The sequence below is a fragment of the Lynx canadensis genome, chromosome C2 (assembly GCF_007474595.2).
Source record: "Lynx canadensis isolate LIC74 chromosome C2, mLynCan4.pri.v2, whole genome shotgun sequence".
In the NCBI taxonomy this organism is placed as follows: domain Eukaryota; kingdom Metazoa; phylum Chordata; class Mammalia; order Carnivora; family Felidae; genus Lynx; species Lynx canadensis.
In genome coordinates, this window is record NC_044311.2 from 9,097,919 (window position 1) to 9,117,778 (window position 19,860).

Sequence of the window (19,860 nt, forward strand, 5' to 3'; positions counted from 1 at the left end):
AAAAATACAGCACAACCGAGCATAAGTACTTTTAGGATTGAAAATAATCAAATTTAGGAAAACGCTACATTTTATCATATGAATAAAACAAACATCGTAGAAACACCTTTAGAGGTGTTAAAAAATGTATTCATAACATTTAACATGTATTCATAACATTTAACATCCAGTTTGAAAAAAAAAAAAGGAACAACTCCACATATTAGAGAGAAATCATTATTCCTTTCTTGTAAAATAAAAAGCTCTTACATCCTAAGTTGGGGGTACCCAAGACAACCTTCCAGTTTAATGATTTACTAGAAAGACTCACAGAAGAGCTGTTACACTACCGATCACAGTTTGTTACGGTGAAAACCAGCAAAGATGAAAGATGCACAGGGCAGAGTCCAGGAGGGACCGGTTATGAGCCTCCAGTTGCCCTTTCCCAGCAGAGGTGTGTGGACAACAAGGATGAAAGACTAGCAGCCAGGGAAGCTCACTAGAGCACTGGTGTCCAGGGTTTCATCAGGCGTCAGTCACACGGGCATGGAGCGTCCGCGTGGCTAACCTTAGTGCTTAGGGCTCCAGCCCCTCCAGGGGTCAAGCTGATTTGGTATTGCCCAAGGCCCCCACCCAGATTCACAGCGTTAGCGTAAAGGGTCTGGCATGGCTCAAGGCTTCATGTGCACAGAGACTCTTTACCTGGCAGGATATTCTGAAGGCTCAGAAGTTATCTCCCAGCCCATCAAGGGCCAGTTTCTTTGTCATTAATGTGAAGGGCTTGAGCACCCCACACTTGCTAAGTTATTAGCTCTTTAGGGCACACGTCCTGAAGAGGGAAACTGAGGCTTTACTGAGTTTAAAGTGATGTATGCAAGTCAGATAAGAGGAGAATGCACTCTTCAGCCGCTTACCAGTATTTGGGAATTGTCAGCCAGAGAATTTCAAATGAAGGGGGGATGGGAGATTTCTGATGCGTCAGTCCAATTCTCACCCTGGACAACTGGCTCCCCTTGCCCTCATTCCCAGACTTAGCTGAATCACTGAGGAAAGGGCCATAAGCCTAGGAGTTTTAAAACGCTTCCCATGTGATCTTCTGTACTTTTCTTGTGGAAAACACAACAGAAGATATGGACAATTGGTTAGAAATGTAATAGACAATCTCAATAAGACTGAGAAAATATAAAAAAAATTTTAAAATGGAGTTAACAAGAATATACAGAATCTACATTTATAAAGAACACACGGAGGAAGCTTGACTGTCTGAAATTCAAATGTCTTAGGTTGTTTGAGGTTATCTAACCTTGAAACAGGAGGGAAAGATGAAGCCTGTACTGGCCTGTGCATGAGAGTTTTCCCAAAGAATATTATGTTTCTCTCCCCTTGGAAAAGAAGGGTAAGATTCATAATAGATATGTTTGGAATACAAATACCGAATATATTGAATATACTTCCATTTCATCAAAGATAGGTTTATAATGGTCAGCAAGAACTAGCCAAGAGAATGCTGTGATTTATTAAGCTTGTCTTCCTAACGGAGATAAAGCAGCTGAGCTGATAGTAATTGGATCTCACACTCCTCTGAATGTGACTTGGCAGGGGGGAAAAAAACAGTGATAAGCCTAGACTTCTGAAAAGGCTTGGAAGGAGAGTGACCGGAGAAGAACTGGCCCATTCCAGTGGGCACAGGCTGGAGAGGAGCACTCTGAATGCACTGAGCCTGGCCACAGACTGAGATCACTAGCAACATAAGCCTCCACACTCTTTTACTTCTAGAATCCTCCCTTATAAATAAGGGCTCTTTTCCAGGTCCCCAACAGCCAGGACCCAAGCAAGAAAAGCCATTCATACTAAATCCACATCTATCCCAAAGAAGAGAAAACCACTAAAAATCACCTATTCAGGAATCCAAGGGGTGGTCTCTTCCCTATCTGGTCAAGTGCCTGGTGAAACTGATGCCCAATTAGGTACGCTGGCAGGAAGTAGAAACAGGCTATCAAAAGAACTCTGCATTACTGGGAGAAGTCACTCTGGGGAAGTGGCCAAAGAATTGGCCAAGTGGAAAGAGTAGAAATTCTGTTGAGGGTAAGGGGAGGCCCATATCTCAAAGAGGTCCACTCTGCCGATCTGGGGGGGAAGAATTCCAGAATATCCAAGGAACTTCAGAGAGAAGTACAGTGAGGAAGATCCTGCTAAACGAAAAGCTGAATTACTTTACAAACCCATAATAATAATTTTTTAAGTTTATTTATTTTGAGAGAGAGCAAGCACATGAGTGGGGGAGGGGCAGAGAGAGAGGGAGACACAGAATCCAAAGCAGGCTCCATGCTATCAGCACAGAGCCTGATATGGGGCTCCATCCCACTAACTGTGAGATTATGACCTGAGCCCAAATCAAGAGTCAGACACTTAAGCAACTGAGCCACCCAGGTGTCCCCAAAACCACGATGATTGTTAAATGTTGGGTGGGACCAAGAAAATACATACACACACACAAATTAAAAGGAAAGAAAGGTGATACAATACTGGACAAGAAAGAGTGATCTTAGAAAGGAGTTAGAATGGTCAGGACATAGCTTATGAAAATATATTGTCAAGTAATTAAAATTTAAGTAAAAAAATTTAACTTCCATTAAAAGACTGAAATGAGTATTCACATAATCACAAAGCCCTCTGTAGCATGACAATAAAAAATGAATCAAAAAACTTTATAGCTTTAAAGTTTTTAAGTAATATTTCTCAATGGCAAAACCACCATAAACAAATCAAATGAAGGAAAAAGTTGCAGAATGTTGGTAGAAAACAGTAAATATTCTAATATATAAAGAGCTATTGCAAACCAATAAACATCCAAAAAAAAAAACTGAACAAAATCTACCTAAGAAGAATGTAAATGGCCAAGAAGCATGGGACCAGCAGGGAGGGGTGGGGGGGGAGGATTGCCAACTTCACTAATATCTGAAGGAATTCAAGTAAGAGATAACAAGGGTACAATAAAATAGGTTCATAAATGGCAACTGGTCACATAAACTCTTCATCACCTCTGAAAAAAATCTGCCAACACACACCCAACAAATGCCCTTACAAACGTAGGTCAGTTTAAGATTCCAACCCTAGAGATTCAACAAAGAGAAATAGTACGTATCCAAAGATGTAGCCCTGAAAGTGGTTCTTTGTAGCGGTAGATATAATTGTGAAATATTGGGAAAATCCTAGATGCTCAGCAACTGGAAATTATTTAAATGATTTATAGTACATTTAGAAATGTAGGTGTAGAGGGGCACCTGGGTGGCTTAGTCAATTAAGCGTCTGACTCTTGGTTTCGGCTCAGGTCATGATCTCATGGTTCAGGAGTTCGAGCCTCGTGTTGGGTTCTGTGCTGACAGCATTGGAGGCTGCTTGGGATTCTCTCTCTTCCTCTCTCTCTCTACCTCTCCCCCACTCTCTTTCTCAAATAATAATAATAATAATAATAATAATAATAATAATAATAAAGAAATGTAGGTGTAGATAAGTGAATTACAAGACAGTCAATAAAACAGGATTATATTAGAATAGATACAGATATCACAGTCTGGTGTGTGAGAATTGACAGGAAAGACAGGTTCCCAGGAGTGAATTTCAACAAGTACTAAGCAAATCTCACTAGAATGGAGAGATCATATAGAGGCACGGGCAGTTATTAACATAAAATGGTTGCCAAAAGGCAAAACTGGAGAGCCTTGAATGGCTGGGTAAGCGCTGTTAATATTACTTTCTACAATGTAAAGGGTTTTTGAGCAAGGGAAAGATATGAGGAAAAACAGTGTGTTAAAAGGCATATCTAACAGAAAGCAAGATGGATTCAACACTTAGGGCTTAGAGGAAAGAGAGGTGTAAGGTTACCTTAAGAGAAGGCTACCAAACAGCAAAGGCGTGGAGGTGAAATCTGCCTTTCGAGCGGTTTGAAGACCTCCCCTCAGACCTCTGTGAGCAAAGAGTAGATAATCTACTCTTGGGCATTTTCTGTATAGTTTCATCCAAAATTTGACTAGGTGATATCCTGAGTCAATTTCAAAATTTTATGAACTAAGAGAGGGTATAAACCAAATAAAGAGTGGATATCTTGAGAACTTTTCGGTCTTGTGATTTTTACGTGACCTAAATTCTACATGATATTCCATTGTCTTGCATGGATGCATAGATACTGAAGTCTATCAGAAGTTAAATGGATAAATAAGTGGATGGAGAAACAAATGGCATATATACACATATATTTATATATATATACATATATATTTCTTTAAGTGAAAGAAAAACAGGTATGACCTCAAAGAAAATGTTACAATATAATTTCAGATAGTAAACCCTAATCTCGTCTGGATTTCTTCAATAAAATCAACAGCAAATTTTTATTACAAAGACCTGAAAGGCAAAAAAAAAAAAAAAAAAAAAAAAAAAAAAAAAAAAAGACTTCAATAAAGCAACAAACAAAATATTATCCAAAAACCTGGAGTATTAGAATTATCCCAAGTCAGAAGGATACAAGAATATTTACCCCTCCTTTAATTCCAAAATTATCCCAATTTAGATTCCTATAGGTTGTGTCCTGGGGCAGAGGGCAGGCGGGAATCACTCTACCTAAATGCACTGATTAGGTACACACTCAAAACAGCAAAGGCTTAGGTAAAAGGAACAAAGTAGAAATTTATGATGCTTCTATCTGCTGCAAAAACATCTGTGATTTAAATTTTATCTGCAAAATAAAATTAAGGAAAAGCTAAAATTGAAATACTCGACCTACTCTGATTCCCACCAGAAATGGCCAAGTTCATGTCTATTTTAACATAGAATACTTGTGGTTAAGGGAGACAAATACGCAATACAGAACCATCTGGATGTTCTTTAAGCAAACAACATATAAACCAGGTAGTCAAACTCATGACTTTTACTGGATATTATTTCAAAGCCCGATAAACAGCTCTATGGTGTATTGCCACTAATGGAACCCACTTATAAATTCCAATTTCTAAAAGAAAATACAATTCTAATTTGTAAAGAATATAGTCCTTTCTGAGATTCTAAAAAACAAAGCCTTAATAATTTATAAAGTCATTATGGCCCTGGTGATTGTACAAGTCACAAGAGAATTATAAAGAAGAAAGGCAGTACTCATTTTCCCCAGGAGAGAAATGCCGAATGCCATATTGTCATAAAAACACTCTAAGCACATTTATATCAGCATGATCTCTTTTCAAAACACACAAAGCTAAAAGAAAATATGAAAACTAAAGTACACGTTAGCAAAGTAGTTCCAGTCTAGCCAAGGCAAATTCCAGAGATTTTCGCCATGGCTTGCTGCCTTACGTAAAGCCTATCCTGACTATCCTACCTGAAACAACCCCTTCCTCATTCCCTTTACTATCCTTCTCTATCCTCTGACACTGTTTTGTGTTTTATTTTTCTATACAATGCTCACAATTAACTGGAGTGATCTTACGTATTTATTTGTTTACTTCTTTGTCTCAACCACCAGAATGTAATTGCACTGAGGGGCAGGGATTCAATCTTGCCCACCATAGCATTCTCCATGCCCAGCACATCGAAGTCACTCAATACGTATTTATGGAATGAATTAACTAAGAAAGAAAGAGAAAGAAAAAAAGGAGGGAGGATGAAAGGAAAGGCTTTCACCCTTGTATGCACAATCACACAATATAGTACAAATGACATTTACCTCTGTATGAATATTAAAACTTCTTCTTCCCCAAGAAGAGCAATGGTGTCTTACCTGAGTTAAGGATCTAGCCCCATTTGTGGTTAAATGTTGAAGGAGAAATGCCCACACCTTATGCAACAAGTCTCAGACAAAAACCAGTCAGGAGAAGATTACTTTCAATACTATGAGTTCATTGGATATTAAGCTGGAGAGAGGTGCCGATTTTAATGGATGAAGTCATTCTGGACTTAAGTTCCATTAAATATTGCCTCTTCTGCATGACACTTTCAGATTAAACCTTGTCTTTCAGCTGAAGGAAATCACAGTAATTTTTCAAGTATATACGGTTATTTTTCTTCCCAGAAAAAAACTTTTTCTCATGAATCACACAGAAAACTCAAGTTACATCAGCAGCATTCCAGCTATCTTGAAGGAGGGGAAACTGAAGGAAGAAAGAAGAGGGCAAGAAGTGAGGGCATATACACCAAGTGTGGCAGGGCCAAGATTTGTCTATAAGTATATTCTAATCACGAGACCCAGACTACCAATGGCCAACATCACCTACTTTAACACACAGAGTTTTCTCAAGGTGGTTGCAGAAGAGGAGCTCAGAGAGGTTGCACACATGAGGGAGGTTTGACAAGTGTTGCTGAGTTAAAGTTGGAGAGACCCGGGGAAAAGAAATGTGGGCACCTAAGGGAAGGGGAGGACTTTGGTCCTACAACTGTGCAGCAGGGTGAGTAATGGTCCCAAACAATATGCCCAAGTCCTAACCCCCAGGACCTGTGAAATCGACCTTCTTTGGAAGGGGCTTATGGGGCGCCTGGGTGGCTGAGTCATTTAGGTGTCCAACTCTTCATTTCAGCTCAGATCATGATCTCGTAGTTCGTGGGTTCAAGCCCTGCATCAGGCTCTGTGCCGATGGCACGGATCCTGCTTGGGATTCTTCCTGTCTCTCTGCCCCTCCCCTGCTTGCTCTGTCTCTCAAACCAAATACTTAAAAAGAAAAAACTTAATGACAGGTGTCCTTAACGAGAAAAGCAGAAGCAAATTCAAGGCAGACACAGGGAAGAAGGCCATGAGAAGACAGGCAGAGATTGCAGTGGATGCTGCTATAAACCCAGGATTGCTGGCAGCCATCACGGGCCTGGAGAGAGGCATGGTTTCTCCCTCAGAGCCTCCAAAAGGAACCAACACTGCCAAGACTTTGACTGTGAACTTCCAACCTCCTAACCTGTCAAAGAAGAAATTTCTGGTGTTTTGAGCCAGTCAGCGTGTGGTATGAAACTAATGCAAACTGCAAGAAACCTAATTCTGCCAACGACCTCAACAAGCCGGTTTCTCCCCTAGTCTTCAGGCAAGGACACCCGCAGATGCCGGACTTCGGGGGCATGAGATCCGGAGCAGAGGACCCAGTCACACCATGTCAGACTTCCAACCTACAGGGCTGAGCAGATGCTGATTAAAGCCACTAAGTGTGTGGTGATTTGTTATGCATCAATACGAATCTAATAGGATATCAGAGTTTAATATTCCCGTATCATCACGTTAGTTAATATTCATGATGAAAAGTTACATAAAAGTTTTGATGGTGAGCATCTTTTTCTTGTTCTTGATCTTAATGGAAATGCCCTTGAGTAGGATTTCAAAACCGTGATCAAAGGAGTTCTCGGGAGATGTTAACAGATAAGCCATCAGAAATAGTGTCTTAAGGTCATAAAACGTTGAGAAACACTGAGCTTTAGACAGTTAAGTGGGTAAATTGTGAAATTCAAAAGCTAAGGGGTAGTAAACACACAGAGCATTTCAAAAAGAACCTGTACTCTGTGGCAGGTTCATGAATACTACACAGGCTCAGTGTTGAAGGAAGCGGGCTTCAGTATTTAAGTTATACTTATGTAAACACTTCTATTTGCAGAGCTTACAGACTTCTTTAGTTAAAAAATATTAATTTCCGTATTATTTGGCTCTGGCAGACTGTCCATGTTCCATAAAAGCTGTGCCTATCTCGGTCATTATTCCCAGCAACTACAGCAACATCTACAGTAAGATGTCCTCAAATTAGTACCAGTGAATAGATAAGCTGATTAAGAGAAAAATATTCCCTCCCTGGCTCACATCACGCAACTATCACATGCAGATATCTGCTGGAAATCAGCTGGCCTGCGTACTTCTCACTACTCTGCCTCTTCCATGCCTTTGCTTACCCTATTCTTGACCAGAAGACCTACTCCTCTTCTCTATGCAATCCTATCTAGATTACACCCTTTCTATGCAATCCTATCTAGATTTCAAAGTCTAAATGAAACACCATCTCGCCAGCCATGGTATGATAACTGTCCAGAGAAAAGGCACTGAACAAATACAACTTAAGTTCAACTCTTCAGAAACCAAAGCACATACGCTGTGAAGATGTAACAATTCTTTTCTCTTAATTCATTAATTTATATAGGAAGCAATTCAGCCTTGTTATTTATGATAGATGAAGTGATGGGTGATTTTACCTGTTAACTTGACTGGGCCACGAGCACAGAGATATTTGGCCCAACATTATTCTGGGTCTGTCTGGATAAGATTAATATTTGAGTCAGTAAACTAAGTAAGCCGATTGCCCTGCCCAATATGGGTGGGCCTCATTCAATCCGTTCAAGGCCTGAGTAAGACAAAAATGCTGAAAGGGAATTCCTCTGTTCTACTGCCTTGAGCTGGGATACTGTTCCTTTTGCTGCCTTAGGACTTGAAACATCATCTCTTCCTTTTTAAGTTTTTTTAATGTTCATTTATTTTTGAGAGAGGGAGAGACAGGGAGACACAGAATCCACAGCTGAGCTGTCAGCACAGAGCCTGACGTGGGCCTCGAACTCACGAACTGCAAGATCATGACCTGAGACAAAGTTGGGCACTTAACAGACTGAGTCACCCTGGAACCCTGAAACATCAGCTCTTCTTGAATCTTCAGCCTATCAGTTTCCAGACTGATACGTACCCCCAATCAGCTCTCCTCATTCTCAGGCCTTCAGACTCAAAACAGACTACACCATCAGCTGGGTCTGATGGGTCTCCAGCTTGCCGAGTGCTGATCTCAGGATTTCTCAGCCTCCACAGTCATGTGAGCAAATTCCTTATTGTAACTCTCTATATATACACATGCCTCCTATTGGTTCTATTTCTCTGAGAGAACCATAACTAATATTTAAGAAGATATTTATTCTTACAACTGAGTTTTCATTTATATCACACAGTCGTTCTGGTAAGCACCTGAACACAGGTATCACATGGTATTTAACAAGATTAAATTATTGCCCTCCCTGAACATTTTGTTAAAGCTATGACAAAAGACATCCACTCTTTCCCTAGGATCACCGCCCAGGAGCCATTTAACCACCAAGTAGAAAGAGACTCTATGAGAACAAAGTCACGTAACTGTAGGCAGAGCAGAGAGACGGTGAGAAAGACACAAACACACAGGACTGTAGACATCACTCAAAGCCCCGAATCCAGCTATATTACATGTGAGCACAAGCTCCTAATGTGAGCACACAATTATTTTCCAAATTAGCGTGTTACTATTTACAAATAAAATAGTCTTAATACGACACTTTTGAGTGAAAACTGGGAAACCTACTGCATATGTGCAAGAAAAGCCCAGCATCTTGACTTTAGAGCATAAGTATAATTTAAGGCCGAAGACGGATTAAAACCTTAACAAAATTAAAAGTATCAACACTAAGGGGCGCCTGGGTGGCTCAGTCAGTTAAGCATCCGACTCTTGATTTCGGTTCAGGTCATGATCTCACAGTTGGTGAGTTTGAGCCCCGTGTCGGGCTCTGTGCTGACAGCGCGGCACCTGCTTGGGAGACTCTGTCTCCCTCTCTCTCTGCCCCTTCCCCGTTCATACTCTCTCTAAACAAATAAATAAATAAACATTTAAAATATATTAGAAGTATCGACATTAATATGTGTATTTGCCAAACCAAAACAGATGTAGGTCACTCTTACAAACTCTAGAAACTTCACAATTCTTTTTTTAAAGTACAAGCGGGATACAATATTTTATTAGTTTCAGTCATACATCATGGAAATTCAATATTTTTACACACTACAAAATGATCTCTGTCTAGTTATCACCATCTGTCACCTCCCCAACCTCCTCAGGTAACCAACAGTTTATTTCCTATGCGTCTGTTCTTGTCTTCCTTGTTCATGTGTTTATGTTTTTTTGATTTCACATATTAAGTGAAACCAAATGTTGTCTTTCTCAAGTCTGCCTTGTTTCACTTAACGTAATATCCTCTAGGAACATTCATGCTGTCACAAATGGCAAGATTTAAGCCATATATTTCCCTACTCAATGAAGAACACAAATTTTCTATTATTAGCATCTCTAAACTTCTAATTACCAAGAGTTATCATCAAAGACCAAACTCCTTGCCAAGACTTCTAGGTTTCCAAAGTCAAAGTAGATAAACGTATTACTTGTATTTCACTTTTTAAGTTTTTACATAACATTTACTGAGCATTTACATATTCCAGGGAGGCACAATCAGCAATATTTATTTCAATAGCCACTTCACAGGTCTGAAGTAGGTACTGTTATCACTATGACCGTATTATTACAATCCTCATTTTAAAGGTTACTAGGAGAGATGATACCATACCTAATAATAACAGTCGTGCTGCTGTTGCCAAGGGCGTACTCTGCCCCACACACCGTACTAAGCGTCTTACAAGAGGCATCCCATTTAATTCCTGCAAGTATCATCTGAGTTAGGTACCACAGTCTCTATTCTACCGATGAGAAGACTGAGGCTGAGAGCGTGAATTGCAAAGCCAAGATCCATGCTTCACATCAGAATCAGTCCACAAGCCGTGAAAACATCCTACTCCATGTCCCAACCAACTCCCTATTATTATTATCCAAAGTGGATTTCAAGTTGCTTAATAAAAACCTGAACTCATCTACATTACTTTTGTTCTTCAACTGCCATGTGGTTTCATTTGTATTTTTCTCTGCAACCCCTCATCTCTGGAAAACATAAAGATACGTGTTATGAGAAAGACGTATTATTTAATCCAGCTCAGATGAGTAAAACAAAAGCACAGGATTATAGAGTTAACACTTTTTATTTTATAAACTGTTCCAAAAGTGGACAGACTTCGGGGCGCCTGGGTGGCGCAGTCGGTTAAGCATCCGACTTCAGCCAGGTCACGATCTCGCGGTCCGTGAGTTCGAGCCCCGCGTCGGGCTCTGGGCTGATGGCTCAGAGCCTGGAGCCTGTTTCAGATTCTGTGTCTCCCTCTCTCTCTGCCCCTCCCCCGTTCATGCTCTGTCTCTCTCTGTCCCAAAAATAAATAAACGTTGAAAAAAAAATTTAAAAAAAAAAAAAAAATAAAAAAAAAATAAAAAAAAAAAAAAAAAAAAAAAAAAAAAGTGGACAGACTTCAAGATATGAAGAAATTTCGTTTCAAATCTGCACGGGTGTTCACCAGCTATCACTAAACTGTGAAGTCCTGTTAAAGAAAACCCTGTCCCTATGGTGGGGGCACATATCAGGCCCTAAAAAATGCTTCTGTATAAGCCGTTAGATAGCAGATATCCAAAGTAAATCACATTTTGCACAAATATATTTTTATACCTATGTATAAAAATATATTTATATTTTCTTGTCAGAAATACGCATGTAATTACATACAGATCAGAAGTGTAAAATGGCACTAAAAGCATGAATTAATCCCATGAGAGAGTGTTCTAATCTCATATTTACCCATGGAAGTACAAACATACACACTCCGAGATAACATATGCAACCAAAAATACTTTCATTGAGAGCTTCTTACTGAGAAAGCTCCACCGAACAAAGTTTTAAATTTTTTTTTTATATACATAACCACTTTTTTACTTTGGGTATCAAAAGTATTCTTTTTTAAATTTTTTCATTTTAAGGCTGATGTTTGATTTTGCTGTGTATGGGTTTGTCTTCTTTTGATTTTGTTTCTTTGTTTTTGTTTTGGTACGTGTATGCTGTGTTTCCTTAAATACAGAATGTGCTTTGGTTACACAAGTTCAGTAGTGATACAATAGTTCCACTCTTTCATGATGTTATTGATATTTATTGTAAACGGGCCTGTACCTTCTTAATAAACATTGGTTCTTGCAGAAAAGGACATAAAAAAAATAATAAAATAAAATAAAATAAAATAAAATAAAATAAAATAAAATTTTTCTAATATCTATTTATTTTTGAGAGAGAGAGGATGCAAGCATGAGCGGGGGAGGCACCGAGAGAGAGGGAGACACAGAATCCAAATTAGGCTCCAGGCTCTGAGCTGTCAGCACAGAGCCCGACGCGGGGCTCAAACTCACGGACGGCGAGATCATGACCTGAGCTGAAGTCGGACACTCAACCGACTGAACCACACAGTAAGAAAAGTATTCTTACAGTATATATTCATTATCAGGAGTCTCCCTGAGACCAAGTACAGCAGTGCAGGAATAAAAGAAACAAGAGTCTGGCTCGATAAACCAAGTCATTACAGATTCAACTCCAACCTGTCAAGACAGGCCCCCTCAGCCAGGAGGCGGCTCAGACACATTGGCCACAGGCTTCACAAATGTACCTTCCTAAACCAACGACGAGGGCTTGAATGCTTCAAAATATAATCAGACCAGGTTTCTATACATCGTGGAAGTTAATTTTTTCCTCAATGAGAACCGGAGATCTGGAGAGGTTGAACAAACTGAGGGGAGCATTTGGTGAAAAGTGCTGTTCCTGAAAACCTGTTGACCTCAGACTGCAGCTCGGGCCCCCGAGGACACCAGGATCAAGCAGGCACATCAACGCATGACGTGCAACCTTGAATTCTGTAAAACTTTCCTTAACGGTGATATCTGGCACGTGTTTTTCAACTTTAACTCCAGGCATGCTTTGGAGATATAGTGGGTTCCAACCCAGGCCCCCAAAGTAAAGTAAATGCAGCAATAAAAAAGGTCAAACGAACTTTTTGGTTTCCCACCACGTATAAAAGTTAGTTTGCACTATGCTATAGTCTATTAAGTGTACAATAGCATTATGTCTTAAAAAAAAATTCACATACTTTTTACAAACTTTACTGCTAAAATGCGCTAACCATCACCTGAGTTTTCAGCGAGTCATAATCACTGATCACAGATGGAAACAAATACAGTAATAAAAAAGTTGGAACCACTGTGAGAATTACCAAAAGGTAGCCCAGGGACATGAAGCGAGCAGATGCTGTGGGAAAACTGGAGACTTGCTCAACACTGGGATGCCACAGACCTTCAACTGTGAAAGGTGCAACGTGTGTGAAGCACAATAAAGCAAAGCATAATAAAACGAGGTAACCCTGTACTTTTGATAAGACTCATAGTGCGGGAGAAAAAAAATTCAGTGTGCCTCAATTACAAGGTGTCATTTTAGAGTTTCACGTGTTTTCACTGGGTCCTCTTGGTAGTCACCCTACCGTGTCTGCTACCTGAGCAATGGAGTAGAAGAAAAACGTAACCCCATTCTGTTAACTAATCGTCATTACTTGTTCTAGCACCACCAACCACCCCCCTGCAGCCCTGCTGAAATATCCTATTTGTAACTAAACTTAATTTCCGTTCCAAGAGTTTGGGGTGAAGGAAGATTTCTGTCCATCTCTTTGATTTCTGAGTAGGGTCAGAGAAACATCCCGATTCCACGTGCCAGTAGTCTTGTAATGTTGACCTTGAATAATAAACCTTACCTTCTGGCCATTAACACCTTTAAATCTGCGTAACCTCAGAGTCATGTGCCTTATGGAAAACAGCTAAGGCTCTAAATGGATTCTCCTGGGTTCTAGGCAGTGTAGTAGTCTGTAGTGCCTCTGTTTCCAAATTTCTTTTTTGCGAGCACGTAAGCATATGTACAAAAACATAAGAACATCAAGACCTCAACCCCACCATTAGAACTAGTCTGACAGAAGCTTCCAGACATCTTGCACTTCTCCGCACGAATGCAGCACGTGGGACTTACTGGGGAAGTAAGACATCTCTAATGAGAGCCAGTAGATTGCTGTCAGAGTCGACATTCGCCTCCTTTTTGCCATCCCCGACCTCCTGGTTCACGAGTAGAGATGTGGTTTCTGAGAGCAACCGCAAGCTGAAGAGTCTCCACTCCACTTGAAAGAAAAATGCCAAGAATGTGAGTCCATGGCGATAGAATGAAAACAGAATGTGCACCTACTGGCATTCTCAGTGACGGGGTCACACTTACCATTTTGGCTCTGAACCAAGGAGACCAAGGGTGGCAGGATATAATCAACAACCTTAAAGAAGAGATGTGAAAGACTTGGTTCAAATGTTTATAATCACAAAACTGGTATTAACTACTTTCTGTGCTTTTTGCACTGACAGAATCACTAATCAAAAGAGGGGGAAAATCAACAGCTAAATTTATCCTGGATTTAAACTCTACATAAACCACCAGGCTCATTTAACTCTGAAAAAGTCCTCAGGTCAAAATGACATTCTGATCATCAAAACAGTAATTTATCAAAACCTTCAGAGTCTATGAAAGGAACCTTAGTATATAATCCAAAATCCGGTTGGCGTGGGTTGACATTAAACCACCAAATGAATATATATAAGCTAGTGATCATTATTCAAGTTTAAACTACACAACCAAAATACTGACTATGACAATATGACATATGTCATAGACAATATGACAATAAAGAGCTATGACAAGTTAATCTTGGTTATTTTTAGAAACATATTCAAAAGATATAAATCCACTATTCAAACCACCTCTAGGATTTCCTAGTTATTGAGGGTACAATCAAATGTGGTTTGAAACCAACTCCAAAATAACAAATCGATTCCCCCCGATGAAAATGAACAATGAAGAAAGGACAAATCATTTCCGCAGTCTAATTTGGAAACCTACTACTCTCTCCTTTGATGAACTATTTTGGTGACAAGAAACAAAATTCCCGTTGTTTACAACTGAATGTATTCCTGGTCCTAAGACAAGCATTTGTTCTCCCTACACTGACAAAAGGGCAGGAGAAACTGTTCCCAGCCCCACAAGACCATCCTGCTATCCAGACCAATGAGATGAAGCCCTGCACAGGTAAAGGTCTCTACACGTGGGCAGTAACCCACCAGTGTTAACCTATTCTAGTTTAAAAAAAGGTTTTTAATGTTTATTTATTTTTGAGAGAGAGAGAGGCAGAGCACGAGAGGGGGAGGGGCAGAGACAGCAGGGCTCGAACCTACGAACCATGAGATCATGACCTGAGCCGAGGTCAGATGCTTAACCGACTGAGCCACCCATGCACCCCCTTGTAAGTTCACATATAATATTCTACCCAGATACTGGTACAAGGACCCTAAGAACCAGAGATGTTTTAATCACCCTCTTCCATTAAGTGATGTCACATTGCTCAAAGCATATATGTCACACTCCATTAAGGAATTTTGATTCCTCTGAACTGCCAGTTGTGTCAAAAGCAAAAACCATGCAAAGGAAACAAACATAGCCCACTATTAACACCCATCAACATGGTCAACGCCTACCTTAAAGATTTAAGAGGATACATCAAAAGAGGAGTGGGACTGAAGTAAATGACAGGTGTCCAACTCACATTTGAAAAACAACTAAGCATGGTCAAAAAGCAAGATCATCAGACAGAACATGAACAGACAAAAATCAACAGTATTCCTACATGCCTACAATAACCAACTAAATGACATAATTAAGCTAAAATCTACAGAAGCAATCAAATTCTAAGGTATCTACGGTATCCTTTTACAGAAAAAAAATGTAGAAAATATTTACAGGTACAATGGCCATTGACACACTTCTGCAAAAAGCTTGAAAGCTGTCACAACCATCCTTACAACAAGGAAAATGCGAAACAAACAAAATCAACAACTCTTCTCAGACACCTCCAAGAACTGAAGTCACAGAACAAACCACTCCCCTGAAGAGACAGGCAAACAGAATCACAGCTTAACGGGAGAAGAAAGGCCAGTGGAGTCAGAAGCTGGTACAAAACCTAAAGGCTAACCGAGGGACTGTTGGGAGCCTGAGCTTGGGGGATAAAAGCTCCTGGTGCCCAGCCTTACTGGAGCACCCACACGCCCGGGAGTTTACTTCCCCGAGTCTCCACTAGACTCTCAGAGTGAAGATCAGAGACAAACCCCTCATGCTTCCAGCAGAGGGAAGGCAAATGAGCCATTTTGAAACACGCTCAGAACATTCTTGTCTTCTTGACAAAGGCCTGGACACAAAGGACACTATCTTACCAGAGCCTATAGTAAGGTTTCAGCAGAACCTAACCAACCTGGGAAAGACAATCCCAACTCCAGCACCCTCCGAGCCTTCCTGTCTCCCCCGGGCACAGGCGCAGGGACAACTGACCAACACCTGTGAACGTCAGAGACCAGACGCAGAGGCTCACAAAAAGAATCCTAACCACAGGACTGTGGGACGTTTCCCCTCCGGCCATGCCTTACCGCAACATCAACTGGGCTCCTGTATAACAACACGGATTACCACTGAGAGAGTTGCAAGACACGGGTTTTATGTGAGAAGGAGTTATTAGGGAAACCCAAAGCAACAGGAGAGACAAAAACTAGGACCCTGGAGGGAATTTTAGCCTCTGAAAAACCACAGGTAGAGCAGACGGGGAACGCAACCTGGCTTCAAGCCACATACACATCAAATCTCACACTAATGACGTGCTTATCTCAATTCATTTTACCTGATGGGTCACGCTGGCATGAAATATTCCAAGTATTAAGAGAAAAAAAACACCAACCTAGAATTCTGAGTGAAATTATCCCTCAAAAGTAAAAGGAGAAATAAAGATTTTTCTCACACAAACAAAAACGGAAAACATTTTCTGCCAGTAGACCTGCCTTGCAAGAAGTGTTTTCAAAAGTTCTTCAGAAGGAAGAAAAATGATATAGGTCAGAAACTCAGATCTATGTATCAGAGAAGGAATAAACAAAGGTAACACATGGTCATTGATGAACAGACTCCGAGAGGTCAACTCTCTGCAAATTAACCCATCATTCCAGTGTAATACAAATAAATAGTCCAAGAAGGTTTGCATTACCTCCTCATATTGATTCTGTAATGTATTTGGAAAATAGTGACAATGCTATAGAAACATAAAGATGGGTGGAAATTAAGACGGGCACACTGGTGCCTTCAGCAAGGCTGGACCCTGAATAAGTTCTTCCCTTCCTCATTCTTGAAGCCTCTCCCTTCCCCTCATACGTTTTTCTGCAGAATGCTTTGTTCTGGGAACTCAGTATCGACGTTGACATCTCGCTGACCTCAACGTACACTTAATAATGAGACTCGGACGGTTGTGCCAACACTAGACATGAGACCACCTAGGAAGATATGACGAAGGCGGCTGGCAGCACATACCTATACATTCCTATCGAAACCACCCAGATCCTGTATTTTCCTAGAAAACCCCTCAGCCTTTTCCTAGGACAGGCTTGACACTCTTAGACACACTAGCCTCCTGCAGCCTCCTCTGCCTGGCAGAATAAGCAACTATCCTCCTTCTTTATACCCAAACTCTGTCTTCATATTATATTTTAGCTCCAGAGCACAGAGGTCGATTTCAACAGCAGTAGAGAATCAAGAATAATACAAGATTTTCAAGAAATTGTGGGGCAGAGATGGCTTACCCTACCAAGTTTCCAGGCTTCCTATAAGGGAAACCAAGTGGTGTAAATGTAGAGCTAGACAAAGAAATTCATGGAATATAACCAAGAGCCTAGAAACAGACACATATGGGAACTCAGCAAGGGGCAGTGATAGTATTATTAGCAACAGTGGAAAAACATGTAGACGATTCATTTAAGGGAGAGCTACAATTAGCTATCTACTTGGTTAAAAAATACCAGAGAACACTGAAAAAATAATTACAAGAGGCTTAAAGGTTGAATAGTTAAAAAGAAAGGCTTTTAAAGGAAAATAGAGCATAGTTTTGTGGCATTAAAGTAGGAAAGGACTTCTTTTTTTTCATTCTTTTAATGTTTATTTTTTAGAGAGAGTGCAAGCGGGGGCAGGGCGAGGGGCAGAGGATCTGAAGTAGGCTCCGCACCGACAGCAGCAAGCCCAAGGCGGGGCTCAAACTCACGGACCATGAGATCACAACCTGAGCTAAAGTCAGACACCCAACCGACTGAGCCACCCAGGTGCCCTGGAAGGAGTTCTTAAGTAGCATCTAAAAAGCACAAACTAAAAGAGAAACATTAATAAGTTTGACTACATTAAAATAAAAAACATTTATATAGGATGAGTCCCTAGAAACAAAATGAAAAGAAAAGCCATTGGCTAGGAGAAAGTTCTGCAATCCCCAAATCTGACAAATGGATTCATATGCAGAATGCAAGAGAAAAATCAATGAGAAAAAGACGAACAACCCCCAAAACTGGACAAAAGACAGAAATGATAGTTTTCAAAAGAGAATACCCACAGAGTCAACAAACATATGAAAACTATTCAAACCCACCATCAGAGAAATGAAAATTAGAACACTGAGATACCAATTTACACAGATCCAGTTAAGAAATTACCTTAGTACCGAGAGCTTGAAAAACTTAGAGGAAATGGGTACCTACATACCACAGTAAACCAATAAATTGGTACAAGAACTTGGAAGAAGAATTTCCTAACACCAACCAAAGTTTCCAGTAACACATTCAAAGCTATTCACTGAAGATCTGATTATAAGAGTTCAAAAATAGAATGGATAAATCTCACATCAATATATTTAATGAAAACAAGCAAGCTGCAAAAAGACACAGACAGTATCTCACTACGTACCCCAAAACAATACCTATAAACTTAAATACACACCAAATGTAAATTTCTGGATTAAAAATATATTTAATCAGTTTTAAAAGAAGAACTCTAGTTCGTTATAATATCATTTAATTTTTTAATTAACACTTCTCCTCTGAATGACTGAAGGCAATTAGAATTGTATCCCATGGTAGAAATTTAATCCTTCCAACTGAGAATGATCCTTTAGAAGAAGAAACAGGTACAGGATGGTAATGGAGAAATAATGTGCTTACTATAATATGGCAAATGCAGATTACAAGACAAATTAGATTATTTGACTATTCACCTTTAATTCGTATTTTTCCCAAGCAATAACAGTTGATTACATTACCAAAAGAAAGCTGCCCATAACTCACAAACAGAGAAATAAAAATAAAATTACTCTGAAAATGTCCAGAGTCGAACAAGGCAAGGGAGATAAACACTGAAAAACAGTTTCATCCATTTTATTTATATTCTATGCAATAACTACATAAATCAAAGTAATAAATGGTTTTTCAGAAAAGATCATTGGTTGTAAAATCCTAAAATGAAAAACACCACATACCTTCGCAAATCGTTCACTTAACCAATGATTCTAGCAAAACAGAGTAGATGAAAGTTAAAGTTTTAAAACGCTAGTTACTTTGGAGCATAGAGCAGAGAAACAATGGAGACAAATTTTAATAGAAAATATAAAGAAAATATAACAAAAGAAATATAGAAAAATAAAACATTTCAATATACTCCTATACAAATCAGAAGGGTTACTACATCTACTCTCACAAAATACAAGAAAAAAATTTGTAGGAGTGATACATCTCAACATTTACACAAATATTAAGTGTAAGTAGACCCACATAAGTAGATTACACACACACACACACACACACACACACACATAAATAACGTCAATGAGCTCGCAGTATGTAGGTACAGGGATTTTATTACCACCACTATCAAAACTTAATAGCTACTAAGGTGTAGAATGGAAATGAACACAAACATGAAATAACTAACATTACATAAATTGGGATGTGTGGATGAGCCAGAGTTTCTTGGCAGAGAAGAAGGTGTTTTTGTCATTGCCACTGTCCTTGAAATAAACAGTCGCTAAAAGTTAGATTTAAAGGCCTAGAGATCCATCCAGATGATGACTTGGGCCTTGTTTCTTTTTCCTTTTGGAGATATTTAGAGTAGTTTACTCTGAAATTGTTTTAAAAACATCCAGATGAACCTTAAAACAATTACCTGGATATATAACCTACAAGATACCAATCAGAGATGAGAAAGCAACTCGAAATTGAGAGAGCAGATTGGCACACGGTGACACATTGAACA

The 19,860-nt window shown here is 39.7% G+C and overlaps 1 protein-coding gene across 1 annotated transcript in view; it reads right to left on the reverse strand.

Annotated features, from left to right (window-relative positions):
* Nucleotides 1-19,860, reverse strand: part of ULK4 (unc-51 like kinase 4) — a 572,731-nt gene that overhangs the window by 339,057 nt on the left and 213,814 nt on the right. Inside the window, 2 exon segments of the mRNA XM_030328370.2 lie at nt 13,696-13,840; nt 13,936-13,987. Coding sequence (XP_030184230.1) covers nt 13,696-13,840; nt 13,936-13,987 — 197 coding nt within the window.